This window comes from Lissotriton vulgaris, chromosome 2_1 (assembly GCF_964263255.1).
Source record: "Lissotriton vulgaris chromosome 2_1, aLisVul1.2, whole genome shotgun sequence".
In the NCBI taxonomy this organism is placed as follows: Eukaryota; Metazoa; Chordata; class Amphibia; order Caudata; family Salamandridae; genus Lissotriton; species Lissotriton vulgaris.
The window spans coordinates 1,245,616,524-1,245,638,617 of NC_141687.1; the positions used below are offsets into that span (position 1 = coordinate 1,245,616,524).

General features: G+C 43.6%; 1 protein-coding gene across 1 annotated transcript in view; it reads left to right on the forward strand.

The window, feature by feature from the left end:
• Window positions 1-22,094, forward strand: part of CLMP (CXADR like cell adhesion molecule) — a 452,262-nt gene that overhangs the window by 264,108 nt on the left and 166,060 nt on the right. The window contains exon 2 of the mRNA XM_086956962.1: window positions 11,859-12,016. Within this exon, the coding sequence (XP_086813088.1) occupies window positions 11,859-12,016 (158 nt within the window). The remainder of the gene's footprint in view (window positions 1-11,858; window positions 12,017-22,094) is intronic.

Below are 22,094 nucleotides of genomic sequence, written 5' to 3' on the forward strand. Positions count from 1 at the left end.
ACACAGAGCTTAGATTACACGCCTTATCTGTTCATTGTGTTCCAGCCTCTCAACTGCGCGAAGAGCATCTTTTTTTCTCTTGTGCAAAAAACATACCCTTACACTTCCTATAGAAGCAAACTTTGGGCACCCAAATGTGTTTCATAATCAGCAATGTCTTGGTGAATACGGGAGTCAGGCCGCCGACTATACAGTGGCCTCTAAATGTCCTGTCACATGAGCCCGGCTATCTGGTTACACACGCGCTACTCACCTGGGAGATGGAAAACCTATCGCCTTCTCTCAGCGTCAGCAGGTGAATCCAATGACTGCTTCTTAGTATTCAAGTCTGCCTTGCTGAGTTTGCTTTTCAGACTTTCTATGCTGCTCTCTGGATCACTCCTGCTCATCTTTAAACGTGTGTTTGTAAAAAAAGACCCTTCATCTCTTAGGGCATCTTGGTGCTGAACAACAGATCTTTATTAATACTCAACTCAATGGCATACATTGTATTAGCATTGGAAGGATGAAAGGCGGAATAGGCCTTGGGATTCAAACCTGGGACTATGAGGGCACACAGATCCCAGGGGCCTCATTTATGAAAAGTGACGGATCGCTGCGTGAAAACAGCGGTGCGTCACTTTTCACTGCGCACTCCTTGCGACATTCCTGATGCGTCATATTTAATGTATGACGCATCATGTCGCAAGGAGTTACAGATACGTCAGTATTTCTGACGTATCTGTAAGCGCAAAAGTGACGCATTGCTGGTGTGTGTCACAAAAGTGACGCAACTCCAGCAATGCGTCCTTTCACATGGGGAAAGCCCCATGTGAAAGGGCTTGTGTCAGTCTTACGCCTGCTGTGAGGCAGGCGCAAGATTTTGACGCAAGATTTTGACGCAATAGCGTCCTAAAAGTGACGCAGTGAAATCTCATAGATTTCACTGCGTCACTATTACGAGGCTTTTTGCGGGGGAACGCCCCCTCTGCATACATTATACCTGACGCAGGTATAATGTGGCGCAGGGGTTTAAAAAGTGACGCATCTACCTAGATGCGTCACTTTTTAAATATGGCGCAACAAGGCGCATTTTTTACACCGCTGGTGCGTCACAAAAAGTGACGCACCGGCGGCGCAAAACTGACGCAAGGCCTTTATAAACAAGGCCCCGGGAGTGGACGCTTCGTTCTACTGAGCCACCAATCCGGCGCTGTTGAGGTTGGATCGGTCCTCTAGAATCAAAGTGTCGCTAGAGGTTATTCGCAGCACCTCATTCATTCACTCATGTCATGTGTCCGACTGTCCTACAACTAGGGCCCCTCTCACATCAAGCCCATGCTTCAGGTGGGGGCTCTTGGGATAAGGCCAAGACTAGGAGGGCCCCAGGGGTCGATCTGGTATTTAAGGAAGCCAACACCCTGAAGCCTGGAACTTATCCGGTGAAATAAGTGCCATAGGTTTTCCATTACTGTACTAAAATCTGCTTGTTCCACTCATTAGAGGGGGCTTTTAACCTTTTAAATCCTGGCTGCTCTGACCTACCTAAATGTATACAGGGTGTGTGCTCTTCATAGAAGCAGGTAATAACCAGATGCATTTAAGTCTGCACAACGCATAATTCTTACCCCTTCACAAGCAGGCTTGGTGAAGAGGTAGGAATTTCCTCGCACAGTCATCATCAAGGCCATTAATGCACAATAAGTTAGCCTCCCACCCAGCCTTACCAACTGCTCTGTTATTAGGTCTACAGATTGTGTTTGTAAACTATTTTTGTTGACTTTTACATGGACAATTGATCAATAAATCTGCAAAGTAAGCAGCGGATTATGGAATATGAGGAAATTGCGGCAAATCTATAATTACACATAAAATAGAGGAGATGCAGAATTGTTTCATTTCAGTGGGCCTGGATTATGGCTCAGGTTGATGTCATTGCAAATAACAAGGATTGTAGTGTTACAAAAGAAATACAAACACAATGACTTCACAAATGAGTATCTTCAGGATCGGAGACAGGGGCGGCCTGCATGCCCCAGAGTACCCTGAGAGTAGAGGAGGAGCTGGGGAGGGCACTGCAGCGCCGGTCGGGCTCTTGAAGATGCCCCTTCCCTCCCTCGCACTGGGCGCACCCGGGCGCATGCCAGGCCAAGAGCGGGCCCGTCTTCACCCGTCATCGCCCAGAAGAGGCCCGCTTCTCTCCGGTAGCATGGGTCGCACACGGGGCGCACCCAGGCGCATGCCCGGGCTAAGAGCGGGCCCATCTTGACCCATCATCGCCCAGAAGAGGCCCGCTACTCTCCGGTAGCATGGGGCGCACACGGGGCGCACCCAGGCGCATGCCCAGGCCAAGAGCGGGCCCTTCTTCACCCATCATCGCCCAGAAGAGGCCCGCTTCTCTCTGGTAGCATTGGCCGCACACTGGGCGCACCCAGGCACATTCCTGGGCCAAGAGTGGGCCCATCTTCACCCATCATCGCCCAGAAGAGGCCCACTTCTCTCCGGTAGCATGGGACGCACACTGGGCGCACCCTGGCGCATGCCTGTCATTGCCCAGAAGCAGCCGGGCGGAGCCTGCTCTCCTGCACCGGAGTTCTTGTAGCCCCACTGATGACCAGTTGTGGGAACCTCATAAGTTCATCTGCATCTCCTCTCTTCTTTGCATTTACTACTTTCTTCTTCACTTTGTTGTTGAAATACCCTCCACCATACCCTGTTAACCGTTCTCAGAAAGGCCTTTAAGTGCATACCCGGACCTCATGGGTGCTGTGTAATCAGCTTCCATATAGTAAATCGGAAAGCATCTGAAATAACCAAAGCTCCAGTTAACCTTAAAAAAACAAGCAAACCTTTGGTGCTGGTTCTGACAGGAATGCTGGTAGAACCTTCCCATTGGACGATATTGATCACTTAATTGAGGAAGTTGAGAATTTTTTTTAAAGAACCCAGCTAACTCCAGAGATAAAATCGGTCATGCAAAAGTGCCCAACTGTTCAGGAGAGAGAAAAGTAACAGTATAAAAAATGGTGTCTACAACAGTGAGGGCCGCTTGCATGAAACTGCTCTGGGGACATCTATTGCCTCTGAAGTTCTTGCTGCTGAAGCCAAAGTCGAAGTTGGAACTATGGCGGCTGCCCCATCAGGGATTCACTGCCAATGTCCAATTGTTTGCTGCTGTCTCCCAAAATCGACATTATTCCCAATATCCCATGCTGCAATAGGTACTCTCATTAGCTGCCACTGAGGTAAGTCCTCAGATTCCAACTGCGATTCCAGATCAGCCTTTAGCTCACCTAACAGTGAATTCACTGACTTATCTGCTTTTATCTCTCTGGCATCTGTAAACACTGGCGATCCATTCTCACAACATCGCAAGCTGGATGATCTGAAGTGCCCAACTTCAAATTTACCGGAAGATTTGAATTGCTTACAAACATTATAAACAATATTACTGTCAATTGTTCCTGCAAATGTACATGCCGGCGGGGGAATGTGGTGGCGCAGGATGAATCTCCATCCCTAGAATCCTCACTGCTGGCAAGTCCACTGGCGCCTTGGCTTCGGCACAGTTACATCCACACACCCATGGAATAAATGTCCGCAACTACTAGCCAGGTGATGCCCTCATGTACTAAGCCCTCACTGGGCCTACATTTCCAGGGAACAGACCCACGTACACATCAGCATTTGGTCGATCACAAAGATCAATTTTAGGCCAATAGGCCAATAGACCGCCTCAACAGACAGAGACGCTCTGCTGCTCATTACTTCGACCTGTGGTTCTTTGCTGGGGCTAGAGCAGCCCATGCTATTAAGCAACCAGATCAATACCACCCATCGTTCCTGGGGGACTTTGGTGTAAATTCGGGAAGGGTGGTCTATTTGACTCTGGTACCCAAACTTGCCTCTGGCGTATTTGAAGATACTGAGTCTCTGAACAATAAAGTCACACACGGGCTTAAGACCAACCGTAAATGCTTATCCATAGTAAGACCTGATATTGGGTATGCCAGACGTTGCAATATGGGTTCTGCAAGCTCCGATTATGTTTTTGTATCCTAAGCAATAATGTTGGTTGAAGGCCTCATCAATTTCGAACTTCACACTTCCCATTTCGCCAGAAAAAAGGCTAAGACTCTACCCTCCGACAACCCAAGACACTCCTAACAATCTGAGGCTCCTTTCAGAACCCAGCCTCACTTCAAAGGGAAACATTGCAGGATTGGAAGAATTGAGCCTAATGTCAATCGATTAATCTGGGCAGTTGGCTTGTTCATTCTTGATCGTTGACTGTATTGGGAGTAATATTGCAACTCAAGCTTGTATAATTGGCAACAATAGAAGTGATAACACAATGTCTCCAGGGGGTTGACTATACTTAGCACAGGGTGTCCTGGTCTGGCACCAACAGAGCAATTTTCCAAACTCTGGAACTCCCTCCCTCTGCAGCTGAGGAACAACCCCAACCTGACTACCTTTCGTAAACAGCTAAAAACCCTACTGTTTAATGCCTAATAAAGTAACCTCATGAGGGCTTCTTCTGTTTCAAGCACCTGGACGCCTCAGGGCAGCTGCAGCGCTCTATAAGTCACATTTTCATTTCATTTCATTTCATTTCATTTCATTTCAATTGGCTTCAGTCCCTCCGCCTAAATTCTTGTGTGGTATGCATGATGGGTTTTCCATTATATCCTGGAATTTGGCAGGGATTAAATCGAAATTATACTGAATGGATTTTTTATATAGGTGATCATGACATATGTATGTTCCAAGAAACGTGGGCAGTGAATAATGACTTTACATCTTATAGTGCGGATGCCAAGCCCCAGTTTCTGTCCATCGCTGATGGTTGATTTTCCTGATTTATTGGGGATTATCCTCAGGTTTGAATGTTGTACTATTTAGGGGCTGAATACAATGCGTTAGGAAATGGCTCCGACCAACGATCAGAGCGATTTCTAACACATCGTAATCAGACAGTCAGATTCCTTTCCGCCCGACCCATTATGATGGAGAGCCCGTCCACTAGCCGGAATGATTTCAGTAATCCTAAGAGCGACTCTTTCCGCTCGAGCAATTACAATGTCAAATACCGACAGCCCTTATGTGACGGCCTTTCCGACACAGAAAGGCTGGCGGAAGTCGAAGGTGCATGGGGGGCCAACTGGAACCCTTAAGGTGCCTGCCACGGGGTGCAGGGATGAACTGCACCTCTTTGTTTCACAATGAGAACATGCATTCCAGTCGGAATGCATGTTCCCATTGTAAAGAATAGGAGTGTGACCGAACAGTGCTCGGTCGCATCCTAATTGGTTGGTCGAACCGCTGGCAGGAGGTCGGTCGGTCCAAAAACTGAAAAGATGTTGGGCGGACTTAAGTCCGCACAACATTGTAATTAGGCCCTGAATGTTTATGCGAGGTCAGCGCCTGCTAGTCATGATTCATCTGTTTTGGTCAATTTTGATTAGCTAATTGAATTGCATCAACAACATTTAAAGGTAATAGTGGCAGGAGATTTCAATGTATCATTTGACCTTTCACTTTACATCAATGCACTAGTAGAACAGGAGGATGAATAACAGAATAAACCCCAATTAGCTGGTAAACTCCAACATCTATTTTTACAAAATAGCCCTCCAGTTAGCATCACTGATTGTTTGCTGGGGCCTAAGAGCTTGTAACGGATGCACTCGATCTGATTGATTTTGAAAGGGCTTCCACTTTTAAAAGGGACTCTTATACAAGCGTCATTGATTATGTCCTCTTTTACGTAAGACTGTGGCTCTGCTTGATGATATGGAAAGTGAAAGCTATATGGATAGTGACCATAACTCTCTGATTAAGACCTTATCTGGTGATGCTTTCAGAGGGGTTTTGACTACCTGTCACAACGTGGTAGCAGCACCTATCCTGGTGAATAATCACAGGAGTGTCGCCTGGCCACAAGTGCTGTCTGATCCACTATATTCAGAGACCTATTATTGATATATTGACTATCTGGCTGACTTTGAAGGTCTCCCTGATGCACATATTCATATTTTAGATAGTCATGTATGGCTTTTTAATAAACTACGAGGTCTCCTATATAAAAAGGTTGACCATAAGAAAATATCTTTTGCAAAGCAAAAGTCATGGTTCAATTCTGAATGTAAATTAGCCAAATGATTGTTTATGATGGCTGTCAAAAAGTGTCTATGTCCCTAGATTGCAGAGGCCAGGCAAAACTATAAAATGGCACTCACAAGAGCCAGAAGTGACAGGGCCGACAACAACTGGCAAGACGTATTACACATTGACATATTGAATGTTATCAGAGCTTTTTGCTATATACTATTCCAAGGTAGCACAGACAGCACCGATCATCACCATATACAGTCTATCAGGTGGATTATACATTTCTCAACGCTGTATGCTCATACTGAGTCCGACAAACCATCCCCATGCTTAAAGCCAGTAACTCTTCCCAGTGTCACCCAAACTGCAGTTGCGCTGGAGGACAGTGTAATATCTTTTGCCTAGTGGATACCTCAACTGCTATAATTCATCTCAAATCAGCAAACGCTCCCTGTCCTGACAAAATACCTGGTGATTTGTTTAAATCATAGCCCTAAGAGTGGATCAGCTGCATCAATCTCCTGTCTATCTCACTATAGGATCATCAGCCTCATTGACAATTTACAGAAGATTTTTGCAACACAGGCCCTTGACAAGTTTCTAAACTGGGTAGATGAGCATTACAAATTGTCTCTGCTTCTAGCCGGCATTTGAGCAAATACTAGTACCTCTGATCAGGTGTTTGGATTTTCCATCCTGTAATAGAAGTATGCATTGCTGAATAAACAAAGATTGTATGTAGACTTGATAGATTTATGAGCTGCATTCGATCTTGTCCCGCAAGGGAAACTATGGAGAGTTTTAGGCTAGACGGTAGTTCCTGGGAACCTGATTAATATTATTGCCAAATTGCATGAAAGGAGCTATGCCCAAGTTCGTTGGGACAGCCAAGGTGAACTGACCGATCGCATTCCTATCTTATGCGGGTGTGTCTGGCAAGAACATAATTTGGGGTCTTTCTCCTATCTAATAAATCCAATCTCAAGATATACATCTGTTGTCTTCATGCATTTTAGTATAACAATTTTGGCGACGAGGGTGGGATTTATTAGATAGGAGAAAGACCCCAAACGATGTTCTTGCCAGACACAGCTAGACCAACTGTCAATGATTCTACAGGGGTGACATCATGCTGGAATGTACAGTGCATCACAGAGATGTGCCATTCCAGCCAGCATCTCAATACAATATCACAGGGGTATGTCAGGGGTGCATCCTGGCCCCCACTTTGTTGACGTTGTATATCAATGATGCAGTAAATGAATTATGGCCTGCGGGAATGACTCACCTGTCTTAAATGGTAACAAGATTCCAATACTTCTTTTTGCGGATGACTCGCTTCTCATATCCAACACCCCAGTGGGCCTTCAGAATTTAATTGATACGTTTGTTGGGTTTTGCAATAGTAGAGGCCTTGGCCTAAATGTATCAAAAACGAACTACATGGTATTGGGGCTGGAGCAGTTAGAACTGCTCTGCGAGGGCAGACAATGAAATCCTGGTCCAATGTTTTGATTATCTAGAGGTCAAAGTAACCAATAAGTTCAAGTGGAAACCCCGAACTAAACATGAGCTTTTCGTTAGTACAACAGAGATCTAAAGCAATCTTAGGATTGCACAACAGAACCCGTTCCCCCTCAGTTTCCCCTGCTCTTGAAGATTATCGTGCCAAGGCTCAAAGCACTGCTCTCTTTGGAGCTGAAATATTGGGCTATGCTGATCTCAAGAAGCTCTCTATAGCAGAGAACAGCATTTCTAGATCCCATTAATTCTGATCTACTTAGAAACCCACTTGTTCCCCTTTTCTTCGATATAGGAATCAATAGAATTTCTGATGTGTTGCAAACTGAAGCCCTTAATTTATTGGATTTGTTTGTGGTCCATTCCAGAGCGTATTGACTATTGGGATTATTTAAGGGAATTTCTGAACGCGACTAACGCTCTGAAAGTTCCCATGGCTCAAGTTTGCATTAAGTTTGTTTACAAAGTTAGGCCTAATTATATTACGGGATGACCCTGGGAGTGGCTGAAAGACTGAGACCGTTGGTCTAAAATCCCGTTATTGGGCATTTGTTTGTGAACAATACATGAAGAATGGGGAAAACGGGCATTTAACCAAGAAATTCTTTGAGGTTAAGATCAATCCTCATTTTGACCAATTCTTAAATGTAATTGCACCCCCACTAGCCAAGAGCTTGTATGTCTGTTTCAGATTGGTTAATTTACCCTTGAAAACACAAACAGATGGAGTACAGGAGAGTCCATTGACTTGTGTGCAGCTTGTGGATTGGCTCCGGAGTCATAGGAATTTATTTTGTTCTTCTGCCCGGTGTACCATGGTCTTCGTGGCAAGTGGATACACCCAGTGTGCTCAAATCTGTGGATCTCTCGATATTTGGTTGCCCTGAGAATTCTGAAAACAGACACTTTAGGCCCAATTGTATTTGCTGTGAGACGTTTCCTGCTAAATGTCTGGCACAAGGGAAGTAAGTTCCCGCCATACTTATTTTAGCAACAGTGGTTGCGGAGTAATTAGAAATAACTTAATATTTGTCCGGCAACATGTTTTCTGTTCTTGAAATAGATATGCCTTTTCTCAGCTTCTCATAGCTCATGCACTTTATGAATTTGTACTGTTATACTACTTTGGCATTGAACGTACTATTTGCACTCTTATGACTTTGCACTTTAGCTAGTCGTTTGATCTGCATGATTAATTTAGACATATTTTGTACTGTTTTTAATAATATGATGCTCATGTTGTATACTAGTCTTAGCTTTTGCACGCATGTTGCACATATGATGAGCTAGCGGTTGTCACAACCTAGATGATAGAGCGCATTTTATGGCTATTTTAAGGAGATGTTATGTGTGTGCTTCCTTGGTCTGTGCTTTCTTTTAATCCTTTAACATTTGTTTTTACACAAAGCAATTGAGGTGGTACAATCACGTGCCTAATTTTAAACCTCAATGTTCACACAAACTGTGTTTTTGTTGCTGTGATCATGAAGTATTGTTATTGTTTGCTTTGATTGTTTTGATAACCGAATAAATTAATTGACTGATTTTAGAAACCATTGTGGGATATTTCATATTTATATTCAATTTATGTCATTTTGAAGTCAACAACCCCATTCTGATATCTGTTTAATAATTGACTGTGGTATATTATTTTTATTAATTCAAGAATTCACTATTGATTCGATTACTAGTATGTGTAATAAAATATATATAGGACAAATTGTTATAAGACTTTCTGTCAGAAAATGATGTGCTTTAATCTTTATCATACAACTCGAGATATCCCTCGTATCATTTGCCTCTCCAAAATCCAAACGATTACTCCACAGTTTTAATATTCCATCACCCTTCCATATAGGCTTCATCGTCCTATTGCAGCACAATTTCTCAGTTCTTCCTTACACAGTTCAAAGACACAACACCTCAGGTCCATCTAATACCTGAAAAGTTTTAACTGCGGCTAAAGCATAACAAAATATAATAGGAGCGCTTTTTGTAAACATCTTTTATCATAATTCGAAAGATGTTCCATTCCAGAGATATTACAGAATCCTTGTGCATAATACAACAAGCATTTGCAATGCAATCAGTCTTGCTTTTGGGACCTTATATGTATTTAGCTATGCAGCACATTAGCCTGGGTGCTGAAACATCTACGGTTCTTTAATATGGAGGGAAAGTAAGCACCAAACTGCGTGACATGCCAGGTATGGGAACACATGGAGAGAGATGTTGCCCTTCAGCAGGAAATGGTATAGTCCAAAGCGCTGTTTTTAATATAAAATCAGGGCCTTCGGGGGTTATATCACTGAAAATACAAGATTTAAATAAAATATTATTGTCTACGGGTGCTCATGGAAGACAATTTCTATGGACTGGAATCTAGAGAATGCTAAAGTGATTCTGGTATTCTACTGACCTCTGCTGGTCGTTTTCAACCAGGAAAGTTAAATAGAGACAGTTGCCAGAATAATTTAAAAAAGAAAGTTCCTCAGCAGAAAGCCAACATTGTTTACCACATTTTGTGGCTATTGAGAAAAAATGTGTGTGAGGGACACTAGGATCTAATAACAAAAGTAATCAAAATCAGTCATGCAACCTGTCCCATTTAGTTTTGGTAGACTTTTTTCTAATTCTCTTTGGGATTAAAAATGCACGTAAATAAGGACAATTGTATTCCTTATTAATTGCACTCTAGTTAGCGCCAGAATCTATTTCTTTAATCCAATATATGTTTGCAAAAAGTAAAGTAGCAGCCCATAGACACAAAAACAGCGTGTGTAGTTTAAAAGATTGCACGTAGAATATTTTTATATTTATAAATATTTGCTTTTACAGAAGTTTTCAGGAGATTATGTAAAAATTGCATCTTACTTGTCCATATGTTTTAAAGTTCTTTTTTTTAAATAGCAGTTAAGGAATTCAGACTGGTTATACAATTCAAAACTGGGCTGTTCTACACTCACTAGGCTGGGCTTCTCAAGGCCATCGTCTTTTTGGTTTGCCATAGAACTCCTAAAAACCAGTCTAAGGCGGTAGATCTAGCAAGCACATTTCTATTTCACTTGGAGGTCAGAAAAATCCTGTGCAATTCATGTACTTGCAAAACAAGATCTTCTGCATTGCTTATATTTTACTATCTACGGCGGACAATGGCCACACTCTTTACTCGCAGATCAGACATGAGGTACTGGGTGGCAGAAGGTTTGTGCAAAGCCAAAAAAACGAAGGGGAGAAAATTGTTTTACATTATTTTCGGAGCATATCCACTAGAGATATCAACATATGCTCTGTGCACCGCATCAAACATGTCATAAACTGATTACATATTTTTTTTTATGCGTTTACATAAGAAGTTAAGGAAATTAGGGGCATATTATCAAGGTGGTTTATCTCCGCTTTTTTGGCTTTAAAAGCCAAGAAAGCAGAGATAAAATTTTCTCCCTATTACCTAGCTGTCGCTAACACCAGTTAGCGACAGCTAGTAGGAGATAGCGACCATCTTGGGCCCCACTTTGCATGTCAGTGATATTTATCACTAATGACATGCAAAGTGGGCGTGCAAAGATGTTGGCGACTGGAAACAGTTGCTAACATCGCTATCTCCTATTACCAACTTTTGGAGATATTCGCGGTAAGCGCGAATATCTCCAAAAGCTAACACCTGCCCTGAGCAGTTCTTAGCCATGTTAGCCAATGGGAGGTGGATAACATGGCTAAGAGCATTAGCTAGGTAATGCATGAATATCGCTGACTTTTCAGCGATATTCATGCATTGCAGCCGATTTTTATCGCATTTGCGATAAACCTTGGTAATACCAAGGTTTATCTGCGATAAAAATCGCCGCAGCTCTGCGGTAAATCTTTGCCTCTAACCAAGCAATAGCGATAATTATCGCTATTGCTTAGAAATATGCCCCTTAATTTTCTCCTATTGTGTGTAATATGGCTCTATATGAATAAGAATGTATGTTTGAGACAAAAATGACACAAGTGAGGCGATGTATACACATAGCTTTGCACTGATTTCCCAATCCATTTCCTAATTTTTGCCATGGCGCAAACACCTTTCTGCAATAGTGACGGTGTCACCATTTCTTTGCTCCAATGTCAGTGCACAAGCAGCAAATTGGTTTTCCCTTGTTTTTTGTCCCAATGCAAAGTGCATGTAATGTGTCTCCTCGTGTCCACAGTTGCTCACTGATGTTCTGAACGCCTCTTTAATACAACTTTTTTTGATTCAGTTTTCAGTTGTGTATGGGTTGGCGCAGCCCAAACCGCGATCAAAAAGGTGGCGGAGGAGAACGTGACGCTGCCTTGCCAGCACCGCATGAGCCTGCTGGGACCGAAGAGTCTAGACATAGAGTGGTTGTTGCAGGTGTCTGAGAACAGCCAGAAAGTGGTGAGTTAAAGATGCTTAGTAGTTCAGATCACTCAACATTAAAACAAATATGTCTCATTCAAAGTTACTTCTCAGTAGACGTTCAACCAATTTATATTGCATGTTTATGACCTGTTTTGCGATATTCCCCTAAAATGGGCCGCTTCTACACAACCACAGAGGCAAGTGCACTGTAGTGCAATATATCTTTTTATAATTCATCTTTCATTAATATGGAACTTACACATTCATCATTTTAAAGTACTTTTCACAATGAATGCCCACGTAAATAACCTGTCTGTGTAACATGGAGGTGTGAATTGGCAGAGAGTAGGTATGTCTATTTTACATCTTTTTAAAATGTATTCAACAAAGGATGGCTTCAGCCTTAGGGCACCATGTAATGGTGGTGCAAGCTAGTGCAAAAAGCCTGAGAGATGCTTTTTATAAGCGCAAAAGGAGCGTTAGCAGGCAAATTAATACGGCACTGAAAATCATTGCACTGTTGCTGTGTCACCTAGTGAATGAACAACGAGTGCCAGGCTGGTACATCAGGGGTTGGTAGCATAGTCTCCATTTGCAGATTTCTCAGTGCCCACATTGTCTCCAACTCTTTCATTCACCAGCACTTAGACGCTTTCAGCAGGGGGCAGTAAACGTTGAATAAAATACTTTTTGAACATAAATGAAATTCATCTAATGGTATTCGGCAGAAACTTTTCCGATAATTCATCCATTTTACCAACTAATAGAAACTACGTTGTTGGGTTTAAGGATTGCCAAAAAACTTTTTCCTAAAATAATCATGCATCAAAATAATTCAGGGTTGCAGCATTGTTTTTGGATGGAGATTTAAACCTCGCCTGGCATCCTGCATCCAGCCAGCTAGGTCAGCGGAGGCCCTGGTATACAAAATTATCTTTATTCTGTTTCAGGTATTAAAACCATAAATGTGCTACACAAGCAAATGATGGATAGAATGCTGAATAAATCATACATTCAACCCCAGTCAAGAGATCAGGGTTAAACCCATCATTCTTTTACTCACCATGCCACCCAATTTTAGACCCAGCCATATGCAAATCAGTCTTGACCCTGCGCCTTATGGGAACAGTCCAGACCAAACTGCCAAGCCAGGTCCTCCCTGGACCGAAAAGAAGCATCCTGGTACCGGTGTCTGGGTATGACCCTTCATCAGCCAGGCTAGCTTGAATCCAGTGGCACAGTGAGCAAGGGACCCACGTTTGGGCATACCCATCCCACTTAGGGTGAAAAGTGCTAGGCAAACAAATGATGGATGGAATGCTGAATAAATCATACATTCACTCCCAGTCAAGAGACCAGGGTTAAAATCATTGTTCTTTTGCTCTCCATGCCAACCCAGTTTAGACCCAGCCATATGCAAATCAGTCTTAACCCTGTGCCTCATGGGAATATTCCAGACCGAACTGCCAAGCCAGGTCCTCCCTGGACCGGAAACAAGCATAAAAGCATGAAAGCCCGAAACCGGTCCTAGGATGCTTGTTTCCAGTCCAGGGAGGACCTGGCCTGGCAGTTTGGCTGGACTGTTCCCATTGGGCGCAGGGTCAAGACTGATTTGCATATGGCTGGGTCCAAACTGGAATGGCATGGTGAGCAAAGAAGCAATGGATTTAGGCCCAGATCTCTGTACTGGGGTGAATATATGACATTGTTCTGCATTCTGTCCATCAATTCTTCTTTTTGCATTAAAACCATATAAGCACATGATCAAATTATGAAAAAAACAGTCTTTACAGGGACATACCAAATTAGATAATAACTTGTGCTAAAAAAGTTTTTTAAATACAGTAGTACAAAAGCTCAAAGTTAGCACAATGAGTCACAACTCATACAATGTAAAATAATCAAACAGGTGAGCATAATAATATAAAGTGCATGGTGACATAAAAGGTGTAAGTGGGCAAGCAAGTTAATCAAAACTGGACCTAAGCCTGATGGCAGATTTTAAAAAGCTGTGCACATTAAAAACGGTGCTACCCGTGAGCATTTGTAAAAAGATAAAAGCAGGTCGCACTAGCCTGAAGTTGACCTTTTCAGAATCAGGATTTAGTAGGACTTTCAAGGGGTATCATAAAAGCTGTAATACATAATAATAATAATGGAGGTGAAAAAGGTTTCTACCGAAACCTGGTCAATAAAAATCTGTCAAATGAGTTTATGAACCCCAGTAATTACGGCTCCACCATCTGGTTGGTTTTTAGCATGATGAAGCGATGTACACTGGGCTTCAAAAGCTCCTCCTCTTCCCTTAACACATTCTGCATCGCAAAGAAGGCCGCCTTTAGGAGGTTCAACTCCCTCTTATTCATCAGATATGGGGTGATGAAAAGATCTCCTCTCCCCAAGCTCTTCAAACTCTCTTCAAAGTATTTGAGTCATGGCACACGGGAGGCATGATTGAGGGCCAACCACTCTTTTAAAATCACTTTATTCAGTGTTACCGCCTTGCCAGCCCAGATTTTTAACAAGAGAGACATAGGGTGTACTGCCATCAGGTTAGTGATGTATGTCATACCAAACTCCTCATGTAACGTGAAAGAGGGGGTACCCTTAGGACCGGACCAAATTTGTCTCAAAAACGTATTTTCCACGGTTTGAAGGTCATCTGTGGTAGTATATCCCCATATTTCACTACCATATAGAGCCTTTGAGATACACTTGACCCTGTAAAGCTTTAATAAGGCCCCCATCGGTATTTTTTCCAGTCTGGAAGCAAATTTGAATATGGCAACAGACTTCCTAGAGAGGTCATTTTTTTCTTATGGGTGAGTTGAGCCCCATTTCATTTTTCATCTATCAACACCCTCAGGTATGAGAAAACACTTGATCTTGGGACAAGTGGGGACCCTAACTTAAAGGTATATGGCCTACTGGGGCGGGCCCCTACTTTCATGATAACAGACTTGGAGTTGTTAACCTTCAAGTCCTGCTCCCCCCATGAACTGAACGAAGGAATTTAAAAGCATTTGCACTCCCCTTTCAGTCCTGGCCTTTAAGACGGAGTTGTCTGCATAGAACAGGACTGGAAGACCACGCTGTCCCGCCTGGGGAAAGTCCACCTTGGCCTCCAGGAGGCTCCTCTTCAGAGTATTAATGTTTATGTTAAAAAAGAAGGGAGCCAGTATGCAACCCTGGCAGACCCCACTCTTGATGGGAACAGGCGCCTTTGATGTCTTGATGGAGATCTTAAGAAGAGAACTATGTCCCTGTCCACCCCTAGGGAGAGCAAGGTCTGCCACAACTTGCACACGTTTATGCAATCAAGTGCAGAGGAGAGGTCCATAAAGGCCAAAAAGATCATTCCAGACCTGGGCTCTGTATACTTGTTCATTATCATGAAGAGGTACAGGCATTGCTCAATCATTGAATGGCCAGGGGAGAAACCATATTGGGCATCTCACAGGATGTCGTTCTCTAGGGCCCAACTGGATAGCCTATGCAACAGGATCCGCCGACCTCTTTAACCACAGAGTCAAACAGGGAGATGGGTGTATAACAATGGGTGCTATCTCTGTTCCCCTTTTTAAAAACGGAGACAGATAGAAGTGGCCCAAGATGACGGGGGGCAACATATACCAGTCGCATTGATAACAGTTTTAAGCACCCCTACCCATCTGGTCCAAGTGCCTTATTATGTGTCATACCCATTATTCCTTGCTTAACTTCTCTCTCCGAGACTGTCAGTGCTGAACTTTCGATATCCACCTCAAAGGACGAGTTCTGAACCAAAGTGTTCCCAAACATATCCTCAAAGTGGCTGACCCAGTCATTCTCTGTGATGTGTGTGTCCATAGCTTTTGCTGACTCTTCTCCCAGAAAAGGGCTGTTAGTAATTCTCCAGAACTTGGTGCTACTCCTGATTGTGCTAGCATCCTTGAGCTTACACCAAGAATCCTCCTTCAAGGTTTCTTTACGTTTTCTGAGGGCAACTGTATACTGCGCTCTGAGAGGTCTAACAGGCTTCTATTTCTAGGGGCGGCATGCAGATCCTCCTCAAGCCTCCCGGCAGCACGCAATCATGCTGAGTCAAATGATCTTGGTGCCCTACCTCGGTGGCTATTGGAAGAGGGGACCGTCATTAACTTGGTAATAGAACGAGATATGGATTCAAAAGCATTGAGAATTGTCACGTCAGGCTGCAGCTGTGCAGCCAGAAAGGTCTGGATCTCGTACTGACATTTGGCTAGGAGAGACTCGTGAAGAAAACCAGAGATAATCTGCACCCATTTAAGCCTTCTGCCCCGTCTGTTGGCTGTAGTTCACCTACTCCCCCACTCTCCTTCTTCAAGCCCAAAGAGGGCCAACTTGCTTTGAGACATAAGCGATCATGATCACTGTGAATACTTGGTTTAATCAAAAAGTCAGATACCAGATAAAAAAGAGGGTTGGAGATTAGGATAAAATCAATAAAAGAATCACTGCCATGCCCCTTAAAAGTGGGAGTAATGGCCCTCTGTACTGGGCCCCCTTTAACCCAAAGGAATAAGGCACTGTACAGTGAAAATAGAGCTCAATGCTTCAGACATCGTCACATGACGGATGTGTAAATTCCGAAGACACATTGTATTTGTCTATGTTATCTTCACTCTCTTTTTTAATGTGTATTGTATGACAACTTTTAAACAAAGTTTGTTTAATTAACTTTGAGATATAATGTACATTGACTGTGTGGTCTATTTTACTGACAATAGGGTTTTTTATGATTAATAAATGATCGTGTAATTTAAAAAAAATTGTGTTTATTGTTATTCCTAGCTTCATATGGTTCAATCTTCTGTATGGTGGATAAGTGAGTTGGAAAGGTGGAATACCTGGTTTACATGTGGAATGCTGATTGTATGACGGTTAGATTATATTATTCCCCCCAATGGGATTTAATCTCTTTCCTCTGTACTGGGTCCAGTTTGCCTATCGTTGACTGGAGGTGAACGTTGCATACCAGGGTATTTAAATTGTCCGCATAGGCACTATGTACAAAATGCACTCCAGAATGGTGAGGACAGGGGGAACCTCCTATGCCCTGCGTTTGTTATCCCCATAAAGATGGACATTGAACTCTCCCACCAAAACAATATTGGGGGTATGCTGAGAAGAAACATTAAAACTAGTCAGAAGGTGCCCAAACACAATATATTACAAACCTCTGGTAGGGATGAGATAGCATTATAAAAAATTAAGAGCAGTAATCTGCTAACCCCCCTGGAAAATAGCAAGGCCTGCAGGCAGAGATTATCTGTGTTCAGTTCAACAATATCACCTTTTAATCTAAGTGAGACATAAACTGTGAGACCCCCCTTCAGTCGGCCAGCCCTCGAGGGGGTTACGGGCATGATAAAGGACTTATACCCTTCCAGAAAAAAAAGGAGCTGTTGATAGCCTCAGTCTCCTGCAAGCAAACAGTGTCAAATATTTGGACAAAAGAGCGCCACTCTGAAACCATAAACTTGCTCACTAATTTGGCTATGTTCCAGGAGATGAGGTTATTATGATTGGTGTCCCTGGAATAAGGTCTGGGGTTGCCTTGTTCCAACTGATGCAGAAAGTCCAGTTACAGAGAATGGACCATGGAGATCGTGGTTACTGACCCTTCCAGTCAATCACAATTATCAAGGAGCCAAGGGTGCAAAGGCATTGAAGACTTGGACTGGTGAGGGAGCCTGATGCCACTCCCGGATAGCCATGCAGAATGGTCTCCTGGGGTACCTAAAAACTTTGGCTCATGGATGGGGGTCTGTAAAAATAGCCCAGGGGAAGGGCCATGACGGAAGTAACAGGGCCAGTAATAGTGCGAAGTCTAACTTCGTGAAGAATTCTCTCTGCCACATGTGGCCGATTAAAGTTGATTATTACACAGTCACCACCACTGCTCTTTTTGGATCCTCCAATCCAGGCTACCCTCCGGACCATGATTATATGCCTCTCCACTCTATATCCCAGTATTGTGTTATTATCCAGCCAATGCAAGACTTTATTTTTTAACTGATAAAAATCTTCTGTGGAGCCAGTCTTTAACACAGGCATATAGCCCAGGACCACAACATACGGTGTTGCTTCTAGTGATAAATAAATGGTGTTTGGGCCTTTAGACTGCATACCCGGCTACCCAGATATAGAGATAGAAACCCCTTGTCCACCATACTCTCTCCTGGTGGTCGTGTTGTTATCTCGGCTAGCGTTTATCCTAATGGACACCATGGCTAATGCCCCCACATGTGAGCCTTCCTTTAAAGGTGGGAGCGGGCGGACCGGGGCAGGGAGACGGTGGGGGGGGACGATGCTCTCATGTGAAAGAGGGCGTGTCTCCAGTTACAGATCGCAGAACAGACTGGCATTTGCCCATATTTCCACCACTGGCTGATGGAGCCATTTGGACAGTGTTGGCTGTGTTGCTGGCCATCTTATTATGTTGGGACCAATAAGAGAGCTCCCTTTGGAATCCAGTCCATCCAAAAGGGAGCCCCACAATCTTCCAGCATGGCTGCCAGCTCATCTTTTGAAGGAGGTGCTGTTCCAGGGTTGTAAGATGTTGAGGTGTCCACTCTGGGTCGCTTGCCCCGGCCCCTAACAAAAAGCACTTACGCTTGGCTCTGAGTCCAAACCCTCTGCTGCCCTCGACCTTCCTGGCCGTCCAGTTGAGTTTCTGCTGAATTGATAGTGGGCGACCCACAACCAGGCACAAGCCTGTGCCTTGCTCCCTCCCCCCACCGGTCTGGATTTCAGCTCTCCTGCTTTGGCCTGGGTCCTGATTAGAGGGGTACTGAAGGATCTGTCCACAGTTCCACAAATTTGGGGGGGGGCACAATCAGGATACCCAACCACTTGCAGGACTAGCAGAGCAAGGGTGCAGCTGGTTTGCCGGGTAGCGTGAGAGCCAGCGAGCCACCTGCTCGATTTCCATATCAAGGATCCTGCTGCTCTCTGCAAGAAGCGATCCATAGTCATGATTGCTGGTGCAGCATGGATTTTGGCAGTTGTCTTTCCTTTCCCCATTTGGTCTAACTAAGCGAGGGAAGGGTCTTTGTAAACACAATAAAATCCCATGAGACAAGGCAACCTGTGGCTTGGCTGGACTCACACAGCACACAGGTGCAGGCAGCAACGGAGTCAAAACATGCTGGCACACCATGTACAAAAAGGGTGGTGATGTAAACCTCTTAGACCTCTTGCTCCCCTAACTATGTAATGACCACAATGACCACAAATTCCACAATGATAATGCCCCCAACGGGCTCACCTTGTTCCAGGATAGATAAAAGAAGCTGATTCAATCCTTGAGAGCACCGGAGTCTCACCCCTCTGCTTGATGGCTGAGCAGGGATATGTGGAGGTAGTTGAGAGCACTTGAGGCACAGAACTAAGAGGTGGGGCCCAGCCCAATCTTGTCCGGGCTCTGACGGGCCCGCCTTGGCCCCGGGTTTGCCCGGCAACGTCCCACACCGCGGGAGGCAAGCAGCACTTTTGAGCGCACGCGTGACCCTGGGCTGCTCCTCCTCTCCAAATGTAGACTGGGAAACCAAGTCCCACTGCTCCACAACAACTCAAGATCTCCCGCGCCACGAGAGGCAAGAAGCGCTTTTGAGTGCATGTGGCGCAGGCGTGTCCCTGGGCTCCTCCTCCTTTCCAAATGTAGACTAGGACACTGAGTCCTGCTTCTCCACAACAATCAAAGATCTTCCCTGGTATCCACTTCCCATGGTGGCCGTCTGCCCACTATATTTTAAAATCCCTTCCTGATGCTGGGATTTCACTACCTATGCTGCATCCACAATGCTTGTGGAAACATCACAGACAGAGCAGTTTAATAACTGTGAGCCATGTTGTTTGGCCCACTTTGCAAACTCTTTTTTTCTAAAGTAAACTCCAAATGCAGGAGTTTGTTGCTATATTGGTATGAGATGAAACTGCCTGGTATAGCCTCCTTCATCGACTACCCTTCTGATGTGAGTCGTAATACATTAACAGAGCTATTGGATAAGAGATACAACTGTTTCTTAAACTAGATTTATGTTTTCAGAAACAATTAAAGTAAAGCAAATTCATAAACCTTCTGAATAGCTATATTTTCAACTTTTTTTATTCTTCTTAGTCTTTATTTATGCAAACACATATATTAATTGTTCTTCCTTCCAAAACATCACATTTTAAACCTTCACAGAATAAGTTAACAGCCGACACATATGTCACAGAATGAATCCCTTAAACAAGGCCCCACTCCCTATTTGCTTCCCTTACATGTGTTTATTTTATAGCTATGATCCTTATTGCATTGCCAAGATTAAAACTTCTTAATCTATTTTTATTTCGCCAGTGAGACATTCTTTCGTGCCTCTTATAATACATGTGATTAGTTAGCAATTAAATATTATAAACCAATGGCTCAGTATTATAGTTTCTCCAAGGTGAACTAGTTCATCATTGTGTATGCACTCTTTCTTCAAAAGAGATTGAATCTCTGAGTGTGTACACAAGTGATGCGAAAGTATTTCTCTGGTGTAAGGTATCGCAATGTGGATCGTTGCCATAAAAAATAAATTCATTTTATCAAATTATGGTGTTTTAAACATTTTATTATAAAGGGTCAGTTGACCAGGAACATTTCAATGGTAAAAGATGATTTACAGGTATCCGCAGGTAAGTGGATTTACACAGAACTCCCCCTTCAGAGGTTGGGGGTAATTCCTCCATCTCTGGTTGTGACAGAGCACCCTAGTAGAGATTGGCAGTGACGACCATATTGCACTTAGTTGATTGGTACAGTTGGTTGTTCCAATGCATTAGGAGTAGGATTGTTCCTCATCAGGTCACTTTCTGAATGAGTTGCTACCATCCTATATGCACAATTGTGGAGAGAATTGAGAAACCAACATATGACTTTACAGTCTTTGGCAAACATATATATTAAGCAAGGAACATATTAATCTTTAATATATAACACTGTTGTAACCTTCTACAAAAGTAGATATTTTACACACAGTAAAATTTGCCACATTTGGTATAAATCTGCAAATGAAAATAACATGAAGAATCCAAATCAATAGATTATACAGGAGAATGCTTTTTTAAAACGAGACAAAAAAATACACAGCTTTTAGTTTTGGGGTGCTGGATAGTGGTAAGTATAATTTACTATTCTAACTCCAGTCCCCGTGGACCCTAGGGAAGGTGTTGGATAGTAAATTAAACTTACCTCTTATCCTAGAGCGCCCCCCAGCGCTATGCGTTGTAATGGTATGCGTTGTAATGCCTGCGTTGTAGTGGTAGTGCGTTGTAAAAAATGCGTTGTAACAGGTGAATACCCACACACACACCCACCCAGAGCCACACACACCCACCCAGAGCCACACACACCCACCCAGAGCCACACACACACACACACCCAGAGCCCCCCCCCCACACACACACACATGCCAGGCGAAACCTAAAAAGTATAACAAATGAAAATGCAGAAGGAATAGGCAATATCCAAAATGTACAACCTCTTTTTACAAACTACTGTAGCAGAACCACAACAGTGCTAACCTGAACATTACAAAAAAAGTGCAGTCTATTCTACGGACTGAAAATCACTTTAAATGCTTTTGACTGTCTCATGGAAAGAATATAAGAAGTGTGTACACAAAATCACAAATTGAAGGAAAGCAACGTTGGGCTGTTCTTTAAAAAGTATGGGAGGCTCCATGCATTCATCTGTGTTGTCTGCGGCCAATGTGTGTTGTAATAGCAGGGGATCATCGCTAAAAACGTACCCATCACGCCATAAATAGGCCTACAAACTTCTAAAAAAAAAAAAAAACGCCCCTTATACTGATCTGTCAGACTAGCCAATCGGGCCAGTCCGATCCTGGTGGTCTGTGTACACGGATTGAGACTGGGCCATGTGGTCAGGTGGCACTTGAACCTGGAGCCTCTGTCTGCAGGTTCACTGTTCTACCCGGGCCCCTGGCTTGATGGAGGCATCATGGACGGTGGGCCTTCCGAAGTAGCAATCCATGAAATGGAAAGAAGGGCTGGCAGACTGTCAACAAGGGTGTGTGGGCAGAAAGAGCTTCATGGGCAC